The sequence below is a fragment of the Heteronotia binoei genome, chromosome 4 (assembly GCF_032191835.1).
Source record: "Heteronotia binoei isolate CCM8104 ecotype False Entrance Well chromosome 4, APGP_CSIRO_Hbin_v1, whole genome shotgun sequence".
Classification (NCBI taxonomy): Eukaryota; Metazoa; Chordata; class Lepidosauria; order Squamata; family Gekkonidae; genus Heteronotia; species Heteronotia binoei.
This window is the reverse complement of record NC_083226.1, coordinates 158,857,031-158,871,673: the sequence shown is the minus strand read 5'-3', so window position 1 is coordinate 158,871,673 and position 14,643 is coordinate 158,857,031. Positions and strand designations below refer to the sequence as shown.

Genomic DNA, 14,643 nt, shown 5'->3' with positions numbered 1-14,643 from the left:
TCTTGGCATTCAGCAGGGTGTAGCGGTGGTTACAGTGTCAGGCTAGGATTTGGGAGGCTTGGGTTTGAATCCCCACCCTGCCATGAAAGCTTGCTAGGAGACCTTGGACCAAACACACAAGCCTAACCTATTTCACAGGATTGTTGCAAGGATAAAATGGAAAAGGGGCAACGTAAGCCGCTTTGTGTACCCACTGGAAAGAAAAGTGGGGTGTAGGGCTGCCAGACTCCAGGTGATAGCTGGCCATCTCCCGCTATTACAACTGATCTGCAGGTGACAGAGGTAAATTCACCTGGAAGAAAATAGCTCCTTTGGAAGGTGGACTCTGTGGCATTACCCCCACTGAAGTCCCTTCCCCCACCCAAACTCTGCCCTCTTTAGGGCTCACGCCCAAAATTTCCAGGAATTTTCCATCCCAGAGGTGGCAACCTTAGATATAAGTAAATAAATAAGAAGAAGATAACTTGGTTTTATACCTTGCTCTTCACTACCTGAAGGAGTCTCAGAGCAGCTTACAATCGCCTTCCCTTCCTCTCTGATACCCTGTGAGGTAGGTGGGGCTGAAAGAGCTCTGACAGAACTGTGACTGACCCACGTCACCCAGCAGGCTTCATGTGGAGGAGTTCTCAGCATTATAATCCACCACAAAAGTTTCCTCTGCATTCTGTCTGCCTCTTCCAGTTTGCTTGAAGACAATAACCTATTCATGTTTATTTAGAACTAAGCTCCAGCAAAGTGAATGGGATAAACTTTCTCATCAGTTTTCTTGGGACTGCAGCTTTGGAAAAGGGAAGCTTATAGAGCCACACTAAGCAGAAGTTATACCCTTGTATGTCTCCATTGAAGCCAATGAGTTTAGAAGGGTGTGACTCTGTTTAGGATGACGCTATCAGTTCCCTAAACTCTTATACTGGAGACTAATCAATGCATCTAACATTACATTGGTCATGAGGGACTTCTTGTTAAAGATCAAGAAAGATGATTTTCACCAATGTGGCAAGACTGTGATGGTTCATTTACATATTCACTTCCATTTGTCCTCTTTCCTTTCTCCTCAATAGCACCCAAAGCAACTCATATCACACTTCTAACTTCTGTTTTATCCTCACCCTATGAATTAACGTAAGAACGTAAGAGAAGCCATGTTGGATCAGGCCAATGGCCCATCCAGTCCAACACTCTGTGGCCAAAACACACAGTGGCCAAAAAAACCAGGTGCCCTCAGGAGGTCCATCAGTGGGGTCGGGACGCTAGAAACCCTCCCACAGTTTCCTCTACCCGCAATCACCAAGAGTACAGAGCATCACTGCCCCAGACAGAGAGTTCCATCAATATGTGTTCAAGCTGAGAGACAGTGACTGGCCAGAGGTCCCCCAGCAGGCTTCCATGCAAAGTGAGGATCTGAATCTGGGTCTCCTTCTTCAACACTCCAACTACTTCTATAGCATTGGCTCTCTGATCATTTTGGATCTTTTGCCAGCATTTAAATACTACCGGTTTCACTTTCAGGAAAGGGGTGCCATAAAGGGGAGTGGCAGCAATGGTTTACTAAAATGTATGGACCCAGGCGGGAGGGAACGCAAGCCTGAACTCCTCATCTGCCTCTCTCGCACAGTTTCAAGTTCTGCTTCAACACTCAGTGCACTAAAAGCAAAACCAGCCCAAAGCCTGAGTTGCAGGGAGATAAGTATTATAAGTACAGTATAGAATAGAGACATGCTCCGAAACAGAGTTGTGGAACATTCACTTAAAAAGGTTGGAACTACTATTGTAACTTCTGTAGATTATTTTGCCCAGACCTGCCTCAGTGACTGGACATGATAAATCTACCAGAATACACAATTCAACCTGCCGCTGCTCCCACCCCCTGGTGGAATGGAATGGCCACAACAGCAGAGGGCAAGAAGCACACCGGAGTTTATTGGCCCATCAGCTAAAGAAGCTGTTCCTGTCTGAAACTGAGACACTATAGCAACGATGAACCACCACCCAATGCACCTTTTTGGCAATGCTTGGTTCCCTGGCAACTAGCCATGAAGAGGGAGGACGGGAGAGCCCAGAGAGCATCCAACCAGTTGTCAGGGAGACAGAAAGCAGGGCTCAGAGGAATCTAAGACCCCCTGAGAGGTCAGAAGGAGGAAAGCCTGTCTGTAGATGTTTTAAGTCCTAGTTGGTTCAGGTCAAGGAGATCACCTCTCTCAGCAGACCCAGAGAAAGTGAGGAGGTGGACCTTACCAAATGGCAGGAGGAGGAGGAAACAGGTGCTGGTGAAACCCCCCCCCCCTTTCTCCTGATCTAAGACCTTAGGCTGAAAACCATCCTGGGGAACTGAAATGAATGGAACAAAGAATCTGAACCCTGCACCTTTTCTGCCACAACCCTGAGAACAGACAGGCACTAGGCTACGTTACTACTTCAATAAAGTGGCTTCCCTGGACGATGCTGAGTGAGGAACCTAGTACCACCCCCCCCCCCCTCCAATAGCGTATCCTATCTTGGTGACCCTATTTGGATGGAAAGGAAGCGTATAAATATCTTAAACACACAAACAATTGTCCATTAACATGGTTTAAAAAACAATTTTTAAAAAGGCTTGGGAAGGCATGCCATGACTCATTCTACTACTCTGGTAAAAGTACCTGAATCATTGATTTCTACACCCATGTACTTCAGTAGACAAATGAATGGAATGGAACAAAGAATCCGGACCCTGCGCCTTTTCTGCCACAACCATGAGAACAGACAGGCATTAGCAAAGTTACTTCAATAAAGTGACTTCCAACATTACTGAATGGCAAGATACAGTCTAAGCATTCTGCGGCTACAAATCATGTGAAAAGAAAAACAGAAAATCACATGGTGACAAATTCCAGAAGGTTAAAACATGATTACAAATAAGCCTTCCTGCATTCTCAGTCCATTCATACACCTGCAGAAAATGTACTTTTCCTGTTTTGGAGAAGAACTGTAAAGTACTTAAGCAGCACTTGCAAATTCAGTCTAACTCTTTGCCATACTCAGTAAACTTTCTGATCTCAGACTTTATCCCCAAAATCTACTTGCACCCTTCAAAACAGCATACCTGAACTAGCATAACACAGTAGCCAGGTGCAATTTGTCCACAGAGCATCAAATATAGCTATTGCCTATCCTGCCTGTGTTTCCTTTGCATTTCCAGTTTTAAAGTACTCCTTACGCTCACCAAAATTACTGCTTTCAGTGCAACCAAACCAGAAATAATTACCATATGTTATTTGCAAATGTGACTGAGCGTGAGGATTAAAGTTTTGAGAAGCAACACAAAGAGAAGAGGCAATTTCCAGCCCCCTTTCCACAACCATTCCAGAGCTGATGAGTCAACCAGCTAACAAAACTAACTTGAGGGAGGGAGAGTGAAATCTCTGTTTAGTGCACGGAACACAATTTCAAACGCTGCATGAATTAAACTTCCATTCAAAAGTGCAAGTAGGGGAAATAGTCAGGTTTACCAAGCTGTATTCTGTAAACCTGCAAAAAAAATATGCATTCACAATGAGTACAGACCCTCAAGCATTACCCACCCCTCCTCCTCCTTACCTGCTGGCTGTCCTCTCGGTTTCTATCACCTGACAAGCAGCTGGGTTAAAAGCAAAAGAATAACTTTCTCTATACCGATTCTCCCAATTCCACCTGCCATTTTATAGGGTTAACATACTGCGAAGAACCACGTAAAGCACACAAGACTCCTACCCTGTATTTCCAGTTGATGATCCATGTTTCAAGTGTGCCTCGGATCTCATTTCTCCTGCTGTGCCTCCTCCCTTTTCTACTTCACCTCCCACAGCACAAGTACGCCCCACCCAATCCAGTTGGAGCAATTTTTTTTTTCTTTTAAGACGGCTTCCAGCTACACAGCGTGCACAGAAAAGTTATCTGTTGCTCTGGCTCAGCTACAAAGCGAGGCATTTGTTTCCAACTAGCGTTGGCATGAGCACAGAAGACGTCCTGAGGAAAATGCAAACCATGTTGGGAAGAATTAGGAAGGGGAGAGAAAATAAACACCTGTAAAGACCACCGAGTCTAAACAGAGACTTTATTTGTGGCTGATTCCCAGTGAGGTGGTAAACCAGGGTCAGAGCTTTGCTGCTTCAGATAGAACAGGGGTGGCCAAGCTTGCGGCCAAGAGCCACATAGAATACATACACATCAGATGTTGGAGAGCCACAAGACGGGAAGGAAGGAAGGAAGGAAGGAAGGAAGGAAGGAAGGAAGGAAGGAAGGAAGGAAGGAAGGAAGGAAGGAAGGAAGGAAGGAAGGAAGGAAGGAAGGAAGGAAGGAAGGAAGGAAGATGAGGAGGGAGAGGTGGAAAGAAAGCAACTTTAACTTTGCATTCTCCAAGCCGCTGGCTGACTTGGCTCGGAGAAGTGATTTAAAGACAAATGCCTTCTCCAAGTTGGCTGACGGGACGGTGGAGGCTTTGAGAACCACACAATATGTATGAAAGAGCCACATGTGGCTCCTGAGCTACAGTTTGGTCACCCCTGAGATAGAAGCTCCTGTGGTTGTCTGGTTCCTCCAGGCAAAATATTGCCCACGTACAGAAAACTAGCATGGTAGCACAGCCTTTTTGGATACATGCTAGCTTTCTAGGCACAGGGATCTGCCTTTTGCATGGAAACCATTCATCATGTGAGCCACAACGTGCAGTGGTAGTTTCAACACTGCCCACCACTTCAGTGAGAACAAAGTTATGGGAACTGGAATTTGGCAATATATTGATGTCTAAATGGTCCTAGCTTCTGGTTCAAACCTATGCCCTCCTATCTTACCCCTTTCAGGACAGATTAACCATTAAGGCCACTTGGAAAAAGTGCAGAGGGCTGACAGCCTGAGGACAACACACTGCTGGGGCCACCATGACTCCAAGGGAAGGGATGCCCTTGTCTGTGTGGTTCAGATGGCAGATCACCATTGCAAGCCAGCAGCCTAAGTCTTCTGCTAGGCAAGGATGTGAGGCACGGAATGGTCTGGTTGTGGTGGGGTTGGCGCTTTCTCCCCTCCTTCCTTTAGTGGAATAAAACTTGGGGCGGGGCATTCCCTCGGCCATTTTCCCTCCAGGTCCACCCCCGCCCCTGCAGTTTTTGAGCATTCTGACCATGTGACCCAAGAAAACTTTAGGATAGTTCCTTCACAGCAGCAAAAGGCAGCTTTCCATCTCAACACACCATCCTGGGAAGCGGACTGGGTTTGCCTAGCAGTGACAGCAGCCTTGGAGACATCAGCTTCAAACCTTGAAAGTGGTGCGTGATTTTTCTTACAAACAATTTGGGCATGACTAGAAAACCCAAAAGAAACGATCAGGAAGAGGAAGCGTGACAAGTGAACACCATCTCAACAACAACATCTGAATAAACATCATGTTTAGGTCTCCTTGCACTTATAGAAGAGACTGCTGAGAGAGAATAACAAAGTCACAGTACTGAGCATGTTGTTTATTTAAATCTAGCTTTTCACAGTGACAGTTTATTCTTACGCTCATTTCTGCAGCGAACTTCTCCAATTTCCCCCACACATGAGCCTGCTTTAAATGTTGTATTTGTAGCAGGGCTGTCACTGAAAACAGAAAATTAACTGTACTTTGCACATGGGTCAGGCAGGCTGTGCTTGAAGTTCTGCCTTGATGCAGCCGTCTTACGGAAAATCAGAACAGAACCGTAACAGAAAGCGATGTCAAACATGTAGAGAAACAGTTAGGGAGCGCTGGCAAAACCCCAAAGCCAGCAAAACACGAAATTCACATTCGTCACTGATTAGAAGGCACCCGATTAAGCGAACATTCAGCAGATAACCATCTTCCATCTCTCATCAAATAATGCTACTGCATGTAAACAGGAAATATTTTTAGATGCTATCCATGTAAGCCCTCTAATCAAATTAGTGAAGTTTCTGCTTTGCTTGCACTCGTTTACACCAACCTTCGGGATGGAGGAGATGCTCACAGATTTGGTTCGCTCTGATAATGGAAGTTGCACAGACAGCAAGAACCGTGAATAAATAGTTAAGAGGCAGCAGCAGTTGCCACAACACAAAAACACTCATATATGCCAACAACAAACACAATGACTTCATTCTCATTCATGGCTTTGTTCCTGTAACAGTCATGAGCTCAGTAAGAATGCACTTATAAAAGAAAAGGAGAATGAAGGGAAAGTGACATTGGCTATAATCTTGTGGCACCTTCAAAACTAGCAAAATTACTGTGGCAGGAGCACTTCTGGTGGCCCAAGATTCCTTGTTGTTATGGCTGAAACAGGCTGGTTATGCAATCCTGAACTTAACTATACTGCATTACAGTGCAATCCTTACAGCTTTGACTTCAAAGCCCACTGGCTTCAGAGCTCTTGGAACTATACCCTTCTAAGACCTCTGAAGTCAAAGGTGCACGGATTGCATTGTAATACAGTTTGTGGCAGTTGAAAAGTACTGTCAAGGTGCAACCAACTTATGCAACCCTGTAGCGTTTTCTAGGTAGGAGACATTCAGAGGTGGTTTCGCCATTGCCTGACTTTGCACAGCAACCCAGGAAGTCCTATCTCTCCTTAGCTTCTGAGATCTCATGAGATTGTACTAGCCTGGGCCATCCAAGTCAGGGTGTTTACACAACTAAAAGGTAAAGGTAGTCCCATGTGCAAGCACCAGTCGTTTCCAACTCTGGGATGACGTTGCTTTCACAACATTTTCATGGCAGACTTTTTACGGTGTGGTTTGCCATTGCCTTCCCCCGTCATCTACACTTTCCCCCCAGCAAGCTGGGTACTCATTTTACCGACCTCGGAAGGATGGAAGGCTGAGTCAACCTGGAGCCAGCTATTTAAACCAGCTTCTGCTAGGATCGAACTCAGGTTGTGAGCATAGGGCTTCGACTGCAGTATTGTAGCTTTACCACTCGGCACCACGGGGCTCTTGTTAACACAGCTACCCGTCTACAATCAATTACAGTGCAGTACTTTTAGTTACTCAGCTTATGCAGTAATGACAACTTTCTCAGCTTTGGTTGAGATGTAGAAAAGCCTTCTGTTCTACCCCAAGAGAAGAGTAGGGTACAAATTACTCTGCAAGTCTTGTTAGTAAAAGGCCTTTACACAGTCTCTATTTTGGATTTTTCAAAGCTGTGGTGTAGATAAAGCCAAGCACCGAATCATTACTGACCCATGGGGTGACATCACATCACAACATTTTCTTGGCAAACTTTTACAAGGTGGTTCGCCATTGCCTTCCCCGGTCATCTATACTTTACCCCCAGCAAGCTGGATACTCAATTTTATTGACCTTGGAAGGATAGGAGGCTGAGTCAGCCTTGAGCTGGCTACTTGAACCCAGCTTCCACCGGGATCAAACTCAGGTCGTGAGCAGAGCTTACCACTCTGAGTGTCCAAATTGTGGGACATAACCTATCATGGAGGGCAAACTTCTCCAGGCAGCTTCTGAAGTTATTTTCTTGAGGGGCCTATCAGCCTCAGACTAAATGAGGAGGGTTTCACCACCATAAATGAGGAGGGATTCCCCACTCTGTTATCAGCATTTTAAAGGAGAAAAATATGCCCGTTTGAAATCTCCTTTTTCCTTTAAAATGTGAGCAACAAAGCAGGGGTGACAGTTTTGATCAGCAAAATCGAGTGGAGGTTTAACTCCCTATCCTTTCCTTGCAGTGCCTAGCACTATGAATATAGTTTCAGACAGGTAGCAGTGTTAATCTGTAGCAGCAAAACAAAATTCAAGTCCAGTAGCATATTAAAGACCAACAAAATTTTCCAGCGTGCTAGCTTTTGTGAGTTGAAGTTCGTTGAGTCAGACACAAAACTGTCTCTGACAAAGTGGGCTTTGACTGATGAAAGCTTTCACCCTAGAAAATGTTGTTGGTCTTTAATATGGTACTGGACTCAAATTTTGCTCTAGCACTGTCAAGAGACAGATAAAATGGAATTGATCTTGCCCAGTGGTCCCATCTTATAGAGAAAAAAAAGATGCAATCACCTAATGGCGTTGAAAGAATGACCCAAAACTTTTAGCTCAACATGCCATGGCGCAGAGTGGTAAAGCTGCAGTACTGCAGTCCTAAGCTCTGCTCACAACATGAGTTCGATCCCAGCGGAAGATGGGTTCAGGTATTTATTTATTTATTACATTAAGTTTATATCCCGCCCTCTCCGCAAGCGGACTCAGGGCGGCTCACAACATTACATTACTCCCATTAAAACCAATAAAACATATAAAACATAATTACATATTTAAATTATTTAAAAACCATTTCATGATGCTGTGTTAATACAGTACAGTACAATATAGGCGGTTCTAAAAATTCGGTGGTGACCACCAGTACTCGGTGTTCTATATGATGTCCAGTGTCCAGATCCTGCAGGGCCCTTATGGCCTCCGGGAGAGCATTCCAGAGTTCTGGCGCTGCCACCGAGAAAGCCCTGGTTCGTGTCATACGCAACCTGGCTTCTTTTGGTCCTGGGATGGACAGTAGATTTTTCGTCCCTGAACGCAGTGCTCTCTGGGGAATATACGGAGAAAGGCGGTCCCGCAGGCTCAAGGTTGACTCAGCCTTCCATCCTTCCGAGGTCGGTAAAATGAGCACCCAGCTTGCAGGGGCGGAAGCGTAGTTGACTGGGGAAGGCAATGGCAAACCAACCCGGAAAAAGTCTGCCGTGCAAACGTCGTGATGCGACGTCACCCCAGAGTCGAAAACGACTGGTGCTTGCACAGGGGACTACCTTTACCTTTAGCAAAGTAACTTCTGCAGACCCTGAGAAGACCTAGCGGCCTGGGTGTTTTTATTTGATCAGATTTTTCTCTGTGCTGCTTAGCTGATAGCGTCATTTCTGGTCCCCTTTCTAGTTCACATTCTATGACGATAGATCCAGGTGGGTAGCTATGTTGGTCTGAAGCAAGAGAACAAAGGTGTTGGTCTTAAAGGTGCCATCGGGCTCTAACTTTGTTCTAGTTTGCATTCTGCTTCTAGGTCAGAACAAAACTTGGCAACATGGTGAGGGAAGAACTACCGCAGGGTTTTTTCATTTCTCAGAAGTACCTTTCACTAGAGAAAAGGCTGATGACCCCTCTTCTAAAGGGTCAGTCAATGGGTTTAAAAGGGTGTGCATCTACTTAGGATTGCACCGCAGTTTTCCTTCTTACATATTTACAGTTGACCCACCTTGACCTGCCAGTCCCAGTGGTACCACCTGTCCTAGATCCCTGTTATCTCATGCAAACCACTGGTGCCCAAAGCACTAGTAAGGACAAAGGCGAGGACAGGCAGACCTGGAAACGTATTCTTTGAAGAGGCCTAACTACGCAGCACAGGTGGGCGATTGCAAGCATCAGAAGAAAACGACCTTAAAGAGACACACAGCATCCAAAGCCTTGAATCAGAGTGAACTTCGGCACATTTTTGTTAAGCTGCTTGAGAGTACCCAATCCTTTTCTCAATTCCCCCCCAAAAAACAGAATATGTTTTTCATTGACTTTTCCCATCACATCAAAAGAGAGAGAGAGAGAGAACCCTTTCCCCAAATACTAACCATCCTGAAACACTAATCACAATCATTTCTGGCTAAAGCAATTCAGGGCTATGGTGAGCAATTTCATCAGGGGTTTCACAACACTCTGCAATCATGTAAATGTCTTTTGGGAGCACAAGGTTTCAACACATAATTTTTATATATGTATTAAAGCAGATGTTAAGCATAATACAGTACCCATGACAGTTTCCCATTTCTCAGACATTCAGAGAACAATCTGAAACAGAGTTATACCCCTTTCAAGTACACTGAAGTCAACAGGTTTTGAAGGGTGTTAAATGTGTTAAGGATTGCACTGCTAGTTTCCGGCTTTGATTTTTAACACTAGGTTGGAGTCTACATTTGAGTTTTGATTCATTCTGATTCCGTACGGATGGTCTGATGGCCCCCTCTTCTGCATTCTGTTAAGTGCTGGCCTGGGGAGGGAAGAACCTGCCAATCTGTGAACAATTAGGCATACTCAGGGCTTTTTTTGTAGCAGGAGCTCCTTTGCATATTAGGCCACACACCCCTGATGTAGTCAATTCTCCTGGAGCTTACAGTAGGCCCTGTACTAAGAGCCCTGTAAGCTCTCGAGGACTGGCTACATCAGGGGTGTGTGGTCTAATATGCAAAGGAGCTCCTGCTACAAAAAAAAAGCCCTGGGCCTACTGCCCCATGTCTCTCAGTTTCCATTTTGAACCCCAAATTGCATCTCAGATAGCCTAAGCTGCTGGCTTCTAGAGGATGTCTTTATGACTCATTTGCTTCAGCTGCCTCTAAAGCCCTGAAGCATTCTCTGAACAAAAGAGATGCCATGCTGGATCAGGCCAAATGGCCCCTCCAGTGCAACACTCTGTGTCACACAGTGGCCAAAAAAAACAGGTGCTATCAGGAGGCCCATCAGTGGGGCCAGGACACTAAAGCACTCCCACTGTTGCCCGCCCCCCCCCCCCAGCATCAAGAATACAGAGCATACTTGCCCTGAGCACAGCCCCTGCCAGGAGGAGACCAACTGAAGATGCTCATGTCACACAGCCCAGAGAGCACTTCCCAATGCAGGATCAACGATTTCTCAAACTGATGTGCAATATACACATTGACCTGCATGGGATGATCATTCCAAGATGCAATCTGAGCTAGGTTGCCTGGGAAGGGGGGAAAACCAGACATGTGTTTGGGTTGTCACAAAACCAGGGGGACTGGCAAACACCTACCAATCCATGATGCTAAGCAGGAGGCATGTGGCTCAAGCACACATGGATTAATCAGACCTGCACTCGCTGCATTAGTATCTTACCCAACCCACCCATGACCCCCCATTTCCTGTTCCCTATAGTCTCTTTATGAATATGTCTACGTTTTCTAGAATGTGTCTTTCCTTGACGTAAGGGGAAACCACCCTTCCTGACAGTAAACTAGTTTGTACTGTAAACAAGATATTGCTATCATTTTTGTTTAGCCTCTGGTTTCCGACATGAAGGTCAAATGGACACATAGCCATCTAGCTATGAACAATCCTTGTCAGAACTGTATTTTACAGAAGAACCACTTTACAGGATCATAATGGAAAGATCCAACTAATCTAGCACTCTCTTTGTAAGTGTGACCTCTGGAAAGCTTACAGGCAGGACACACACACAAAAAAAGCCTCTCTGCCCACATGGACACTGTTAGGGTTGCCAGCTCTGGGTTGGAAAATACCTGGAGATTTTAGGGGTGGATCCTTGGAGTTGGGGCTTATAGAGCAGAGGGATCTCAGTAAAGTTCAATGGCATAGAGTTCATCCTCCAAAGCAGTCATTTTCTCAAAGAGAACTGATCTCTGTAGTCTGGAGATAACATTAAATACTGGGAGATCTCCAGGCTTCTGTTCATCTCTGCCATGTGCTGTTCACCTTAATACTGGGTCTGAACATGGAAGTTCCGTTTAACTGTCATGACCAACAGAAATAGGCAGACCTATTTAAGTCCTCACAATGTGAAAACCGGATTTCCTTTGTACTTTACCTACTGAAACGGCGAGCAGGCCTTTGACAACACTATGGTTAAAACCAGGGCTTCTTTTTCTTGAAAAAGAGATGCTGGAACTCTCAAGAGGGAAATGAAGGAGAAACAAATGAGTGTTCCCCCATGGACATATTTTTTGAGAATTTTGTTTCCATAAAGAGGTTCCAGAATTCCATTCTGCCACATTCCCCAGAAAAAAAGCCCAGGTTAAAACTTGATAAAGCCACCATAGAGAGATTTGCTTTAGAGGAGTTGAAAATATTTAAAGACTCCCAAGCGACCTTCTTTTGCTAACCCAGCAGAAAACAGGATGTTTCTATACAAATAGCAACTTGGGAGCCCACAGGTAATTCCCAGAGAATGAAGCCCACACACCTCCCCCCTGCCAGAATCTCCCAAGCCAGGCATTAAGGGTAAGTCAATTTCACCGTCCCTAATTTTCTTTAAAATGTTGCCTGGCATTTTTATGGTTGTTAAGAGCAATGAATGAATTGTTGCTGGTTATCTTTTTTAAAAAAATTGAACTAATTTTTTTCTGTACACCTGGGCAATTCCTCAAGTATACAAAAAAAAAGCCTTAATCATGTCTGCAGGTGAGCTGCTTTGGCTGCCTTTGTGACAGGTATACGACCATCATCTTTGATCTTGGAGCAAACTAGCTGGGAATTGATGAATAGTCAGTAGGAAGAAGAGAGATGTCAGGGCCAACGTATTCATTAGGCACACTGCCTAGGGACTATGTACTTTTAGGGATCCAAGAAAATGTTTCAGTTTCTTTTAAAAGCAGAAGGGAGGGGGGGAATGAAATTTTAGGGTTGAAGAAAATGCTTTCCCTCCCCTTACATCAGAAAAAACTGAAATGTTTGTGACCCACAAAACTCTATTAAACATTGCTTTAAACAAAAAAAAATGCTGATGTATTGAAAGTTAGATCAAAAATAATTTTAATATTGATTAATATTATGGTGGGAGGGGCCCATTAAGTCCCATATAGAGGATGGTGTGGAATTGTTTTCTGTGGCCCCAGAAGGTAGGACCAGAACCGATGGGTTGAAATTAAATCAAAAGAGTTTCCGGCTCAACATTAGGAAGAACTTCCTGACCGTTACAGCAGTTCCTCAGTGGAACAGGCTTCCTCGGGAGGTGGTGGGCTCACCTTCCTTGGAGGTTTTTAAACAGAGGCAAGATGGCCATCTGACAGCAATGAAGATCCTGTGAATATAGGAGGAGGTATTTGTGAGTTTCCTGCATTGTACAGGGGGTTGGACTAGATGACCCTAGAGGTCCCTTCCAACTCTATGATTCTATGATTATGGTGAGAGGGGCCCATGAAGTGCCATATAGAGGATGGTGTGGAATTGTTTTCTGTGGCCCCGGAAGGTGGGACCAAAACCAATGGGTTGAAATTAAATCAAAAGAGTTTCCAGCTCAACATTAGGAAGAACTTCCTGACCGTTAAGAGCAGTTCCTCAGTGGAACAGGCTTCCTCAGGACGTGGTGGGCTCTCCTTCCTTGGAGGTTTTTAAACAGAGGCAAGATGGCCATCTGACAGCAATGAAGATCCTGTGAATCTGGGGGGAGGAATTTGTGAGTTTCCTGCATTGTGTAGGGGGTTGATCTAGATGACCCTGGAGCTCCTTTCCAACTCTATGATTCTATGATAAGTGATTTGTAGTTCTATACCCCACGTGCCCAAATCTTGCCTTACAGGATTCTGTAAGCTCCCTGGGGTTTCAGCAAGCTAATTTTGCATGTCGTCGTCTCCCCTACCCCCTCTAACTGGCTCGATATTCCCTGCCTCCTTGAGCATGCTCAGTCCTAATCAGGTCAGTTTGGAGGGTGGGACCTTTTTGATAATTTAATATCATATTTTTCTGCACCTTTGGGGAGTCTTCTGAGTATGTAAACCTTTGTGGTGGCTTATGACAGTCATCATGGCAACAGCAGACCCACAGACCGCAATAAGAAGCCTTAATCTAGAATGCCGTTTAGAGGATCGTGTTTCCTGCTCCTTCACCCACCAGCTTCTCAGCCTGCTATAGCTCTCAAGCATCTATGGATTTTGAGAGCTGCATAACTTCTCACTTTCCAGTTTCACTTAATTTCCCACAGCCTCTCCTAACAATGAACTGTGTGAGATTTCCGTTCACTTCAACCAGCTTGTGAGGTCGCTGAACCCATAGTGACCTCAGGAACAAACAGACGGGCTTTGCCAAATAGCAAGGAACTGCTGAGACAAGCCAGATGAAGAGTGGAACTGTAGCATGAAAAATGCATCCGTGCCATAGCAGGGTGGTACATAGAGCATGCATGGGTACAGAGGGGATGCCACACAAGCAGAGACAGCTGGTGCAGAACACAGCCTCCTGAAATTTTAATTTTTAAAATCACACATGCAAATCCTGCAGCTTTGAGAGATGAGTTGGCTTCTTATCCAACTCTTCTTGCTATTAGTAAAGCTTAAGTTTCCATTTTAATATAGTATTATGTGGAATGGGTCTGGACATGTTTCACCACAGTCTTCCTAGGAAGAGGTTGGGAGCAGGTTTCCAATTCACCCTTTATTATTCTTAAGTCTTGGGGAAAGAACCTGAAAATTTCCTCCAAGAATCCTCTGAGAAAGCTTCATATAATTAAATTAGTTACAAGGTGAGTCTGGGCAGAGCTTGGCCATCAGTATTCAGAACACCCATGTATGTGCTTCTGGGAATCCATATTAATGTGATGTTTGCCCTGATTTGGATGGCTCTCACTAGTCCAATCTTATCAGATCTTGGAAACTTAGCAGGGTCAGCCCTGGTTAGTACTTGTGGGAGACAACCAAGGAATTCTAGGGCTGCAATGCATAGGAAGGCAATGACAAAACACCAGCCTCTTGCCTTGAAAACCCTACAGGGTGGTCAGAAATTGGTTGCAACTTGTCAGCACTTTACCCAGGGCTTTTTTTTTGTAGCAGGAACTCCTTTGCATATTAGGCCACACACCCCTGATGTAGCCAATCCTCTAAGAGCTTACTGGGCTCTTCTTACAGGGCCTACTGTAAGCTCCAGGAGGACTGGCTACATCACATGGGTGTAGCCTAACATGCAAAG

At 45.0% G+C, this 14,643-nt stretch overlaps 1 protein-coding gene across 2 annotated transcripts in view; it reads right to left on the bottom strand.

Moving 5' to 3' along the window:
* The window catches only part of PDZD2 (PDZ domain containing 2), a 352,225-nt gene that overhangs the window by 150,862 nt on the left and 186,720 nt on the right, over positions 1 to 14,643 (bottom strand). Inside the window, exon 1 of one of the 2 annotated variants that reach the window (XM_060236113.1) lies at positions 3,730 to 3,796. The exons of the other annotated variant lie outside the window; for it this stretch is intronic. Within the exon in view, the coding sequence (XP_060092096.1) occupies positions 3,730 to 3,779 (50 nt within the window). The 5' untranslated portion in view covers positions 3,780 to 3,796. Of the gene's footprint in view, positions 1 to 3,729; positions 3,797 to 14,643 lie in introns of those variants that run through there. 2 annotated transcript variants of the gene reach the window in all.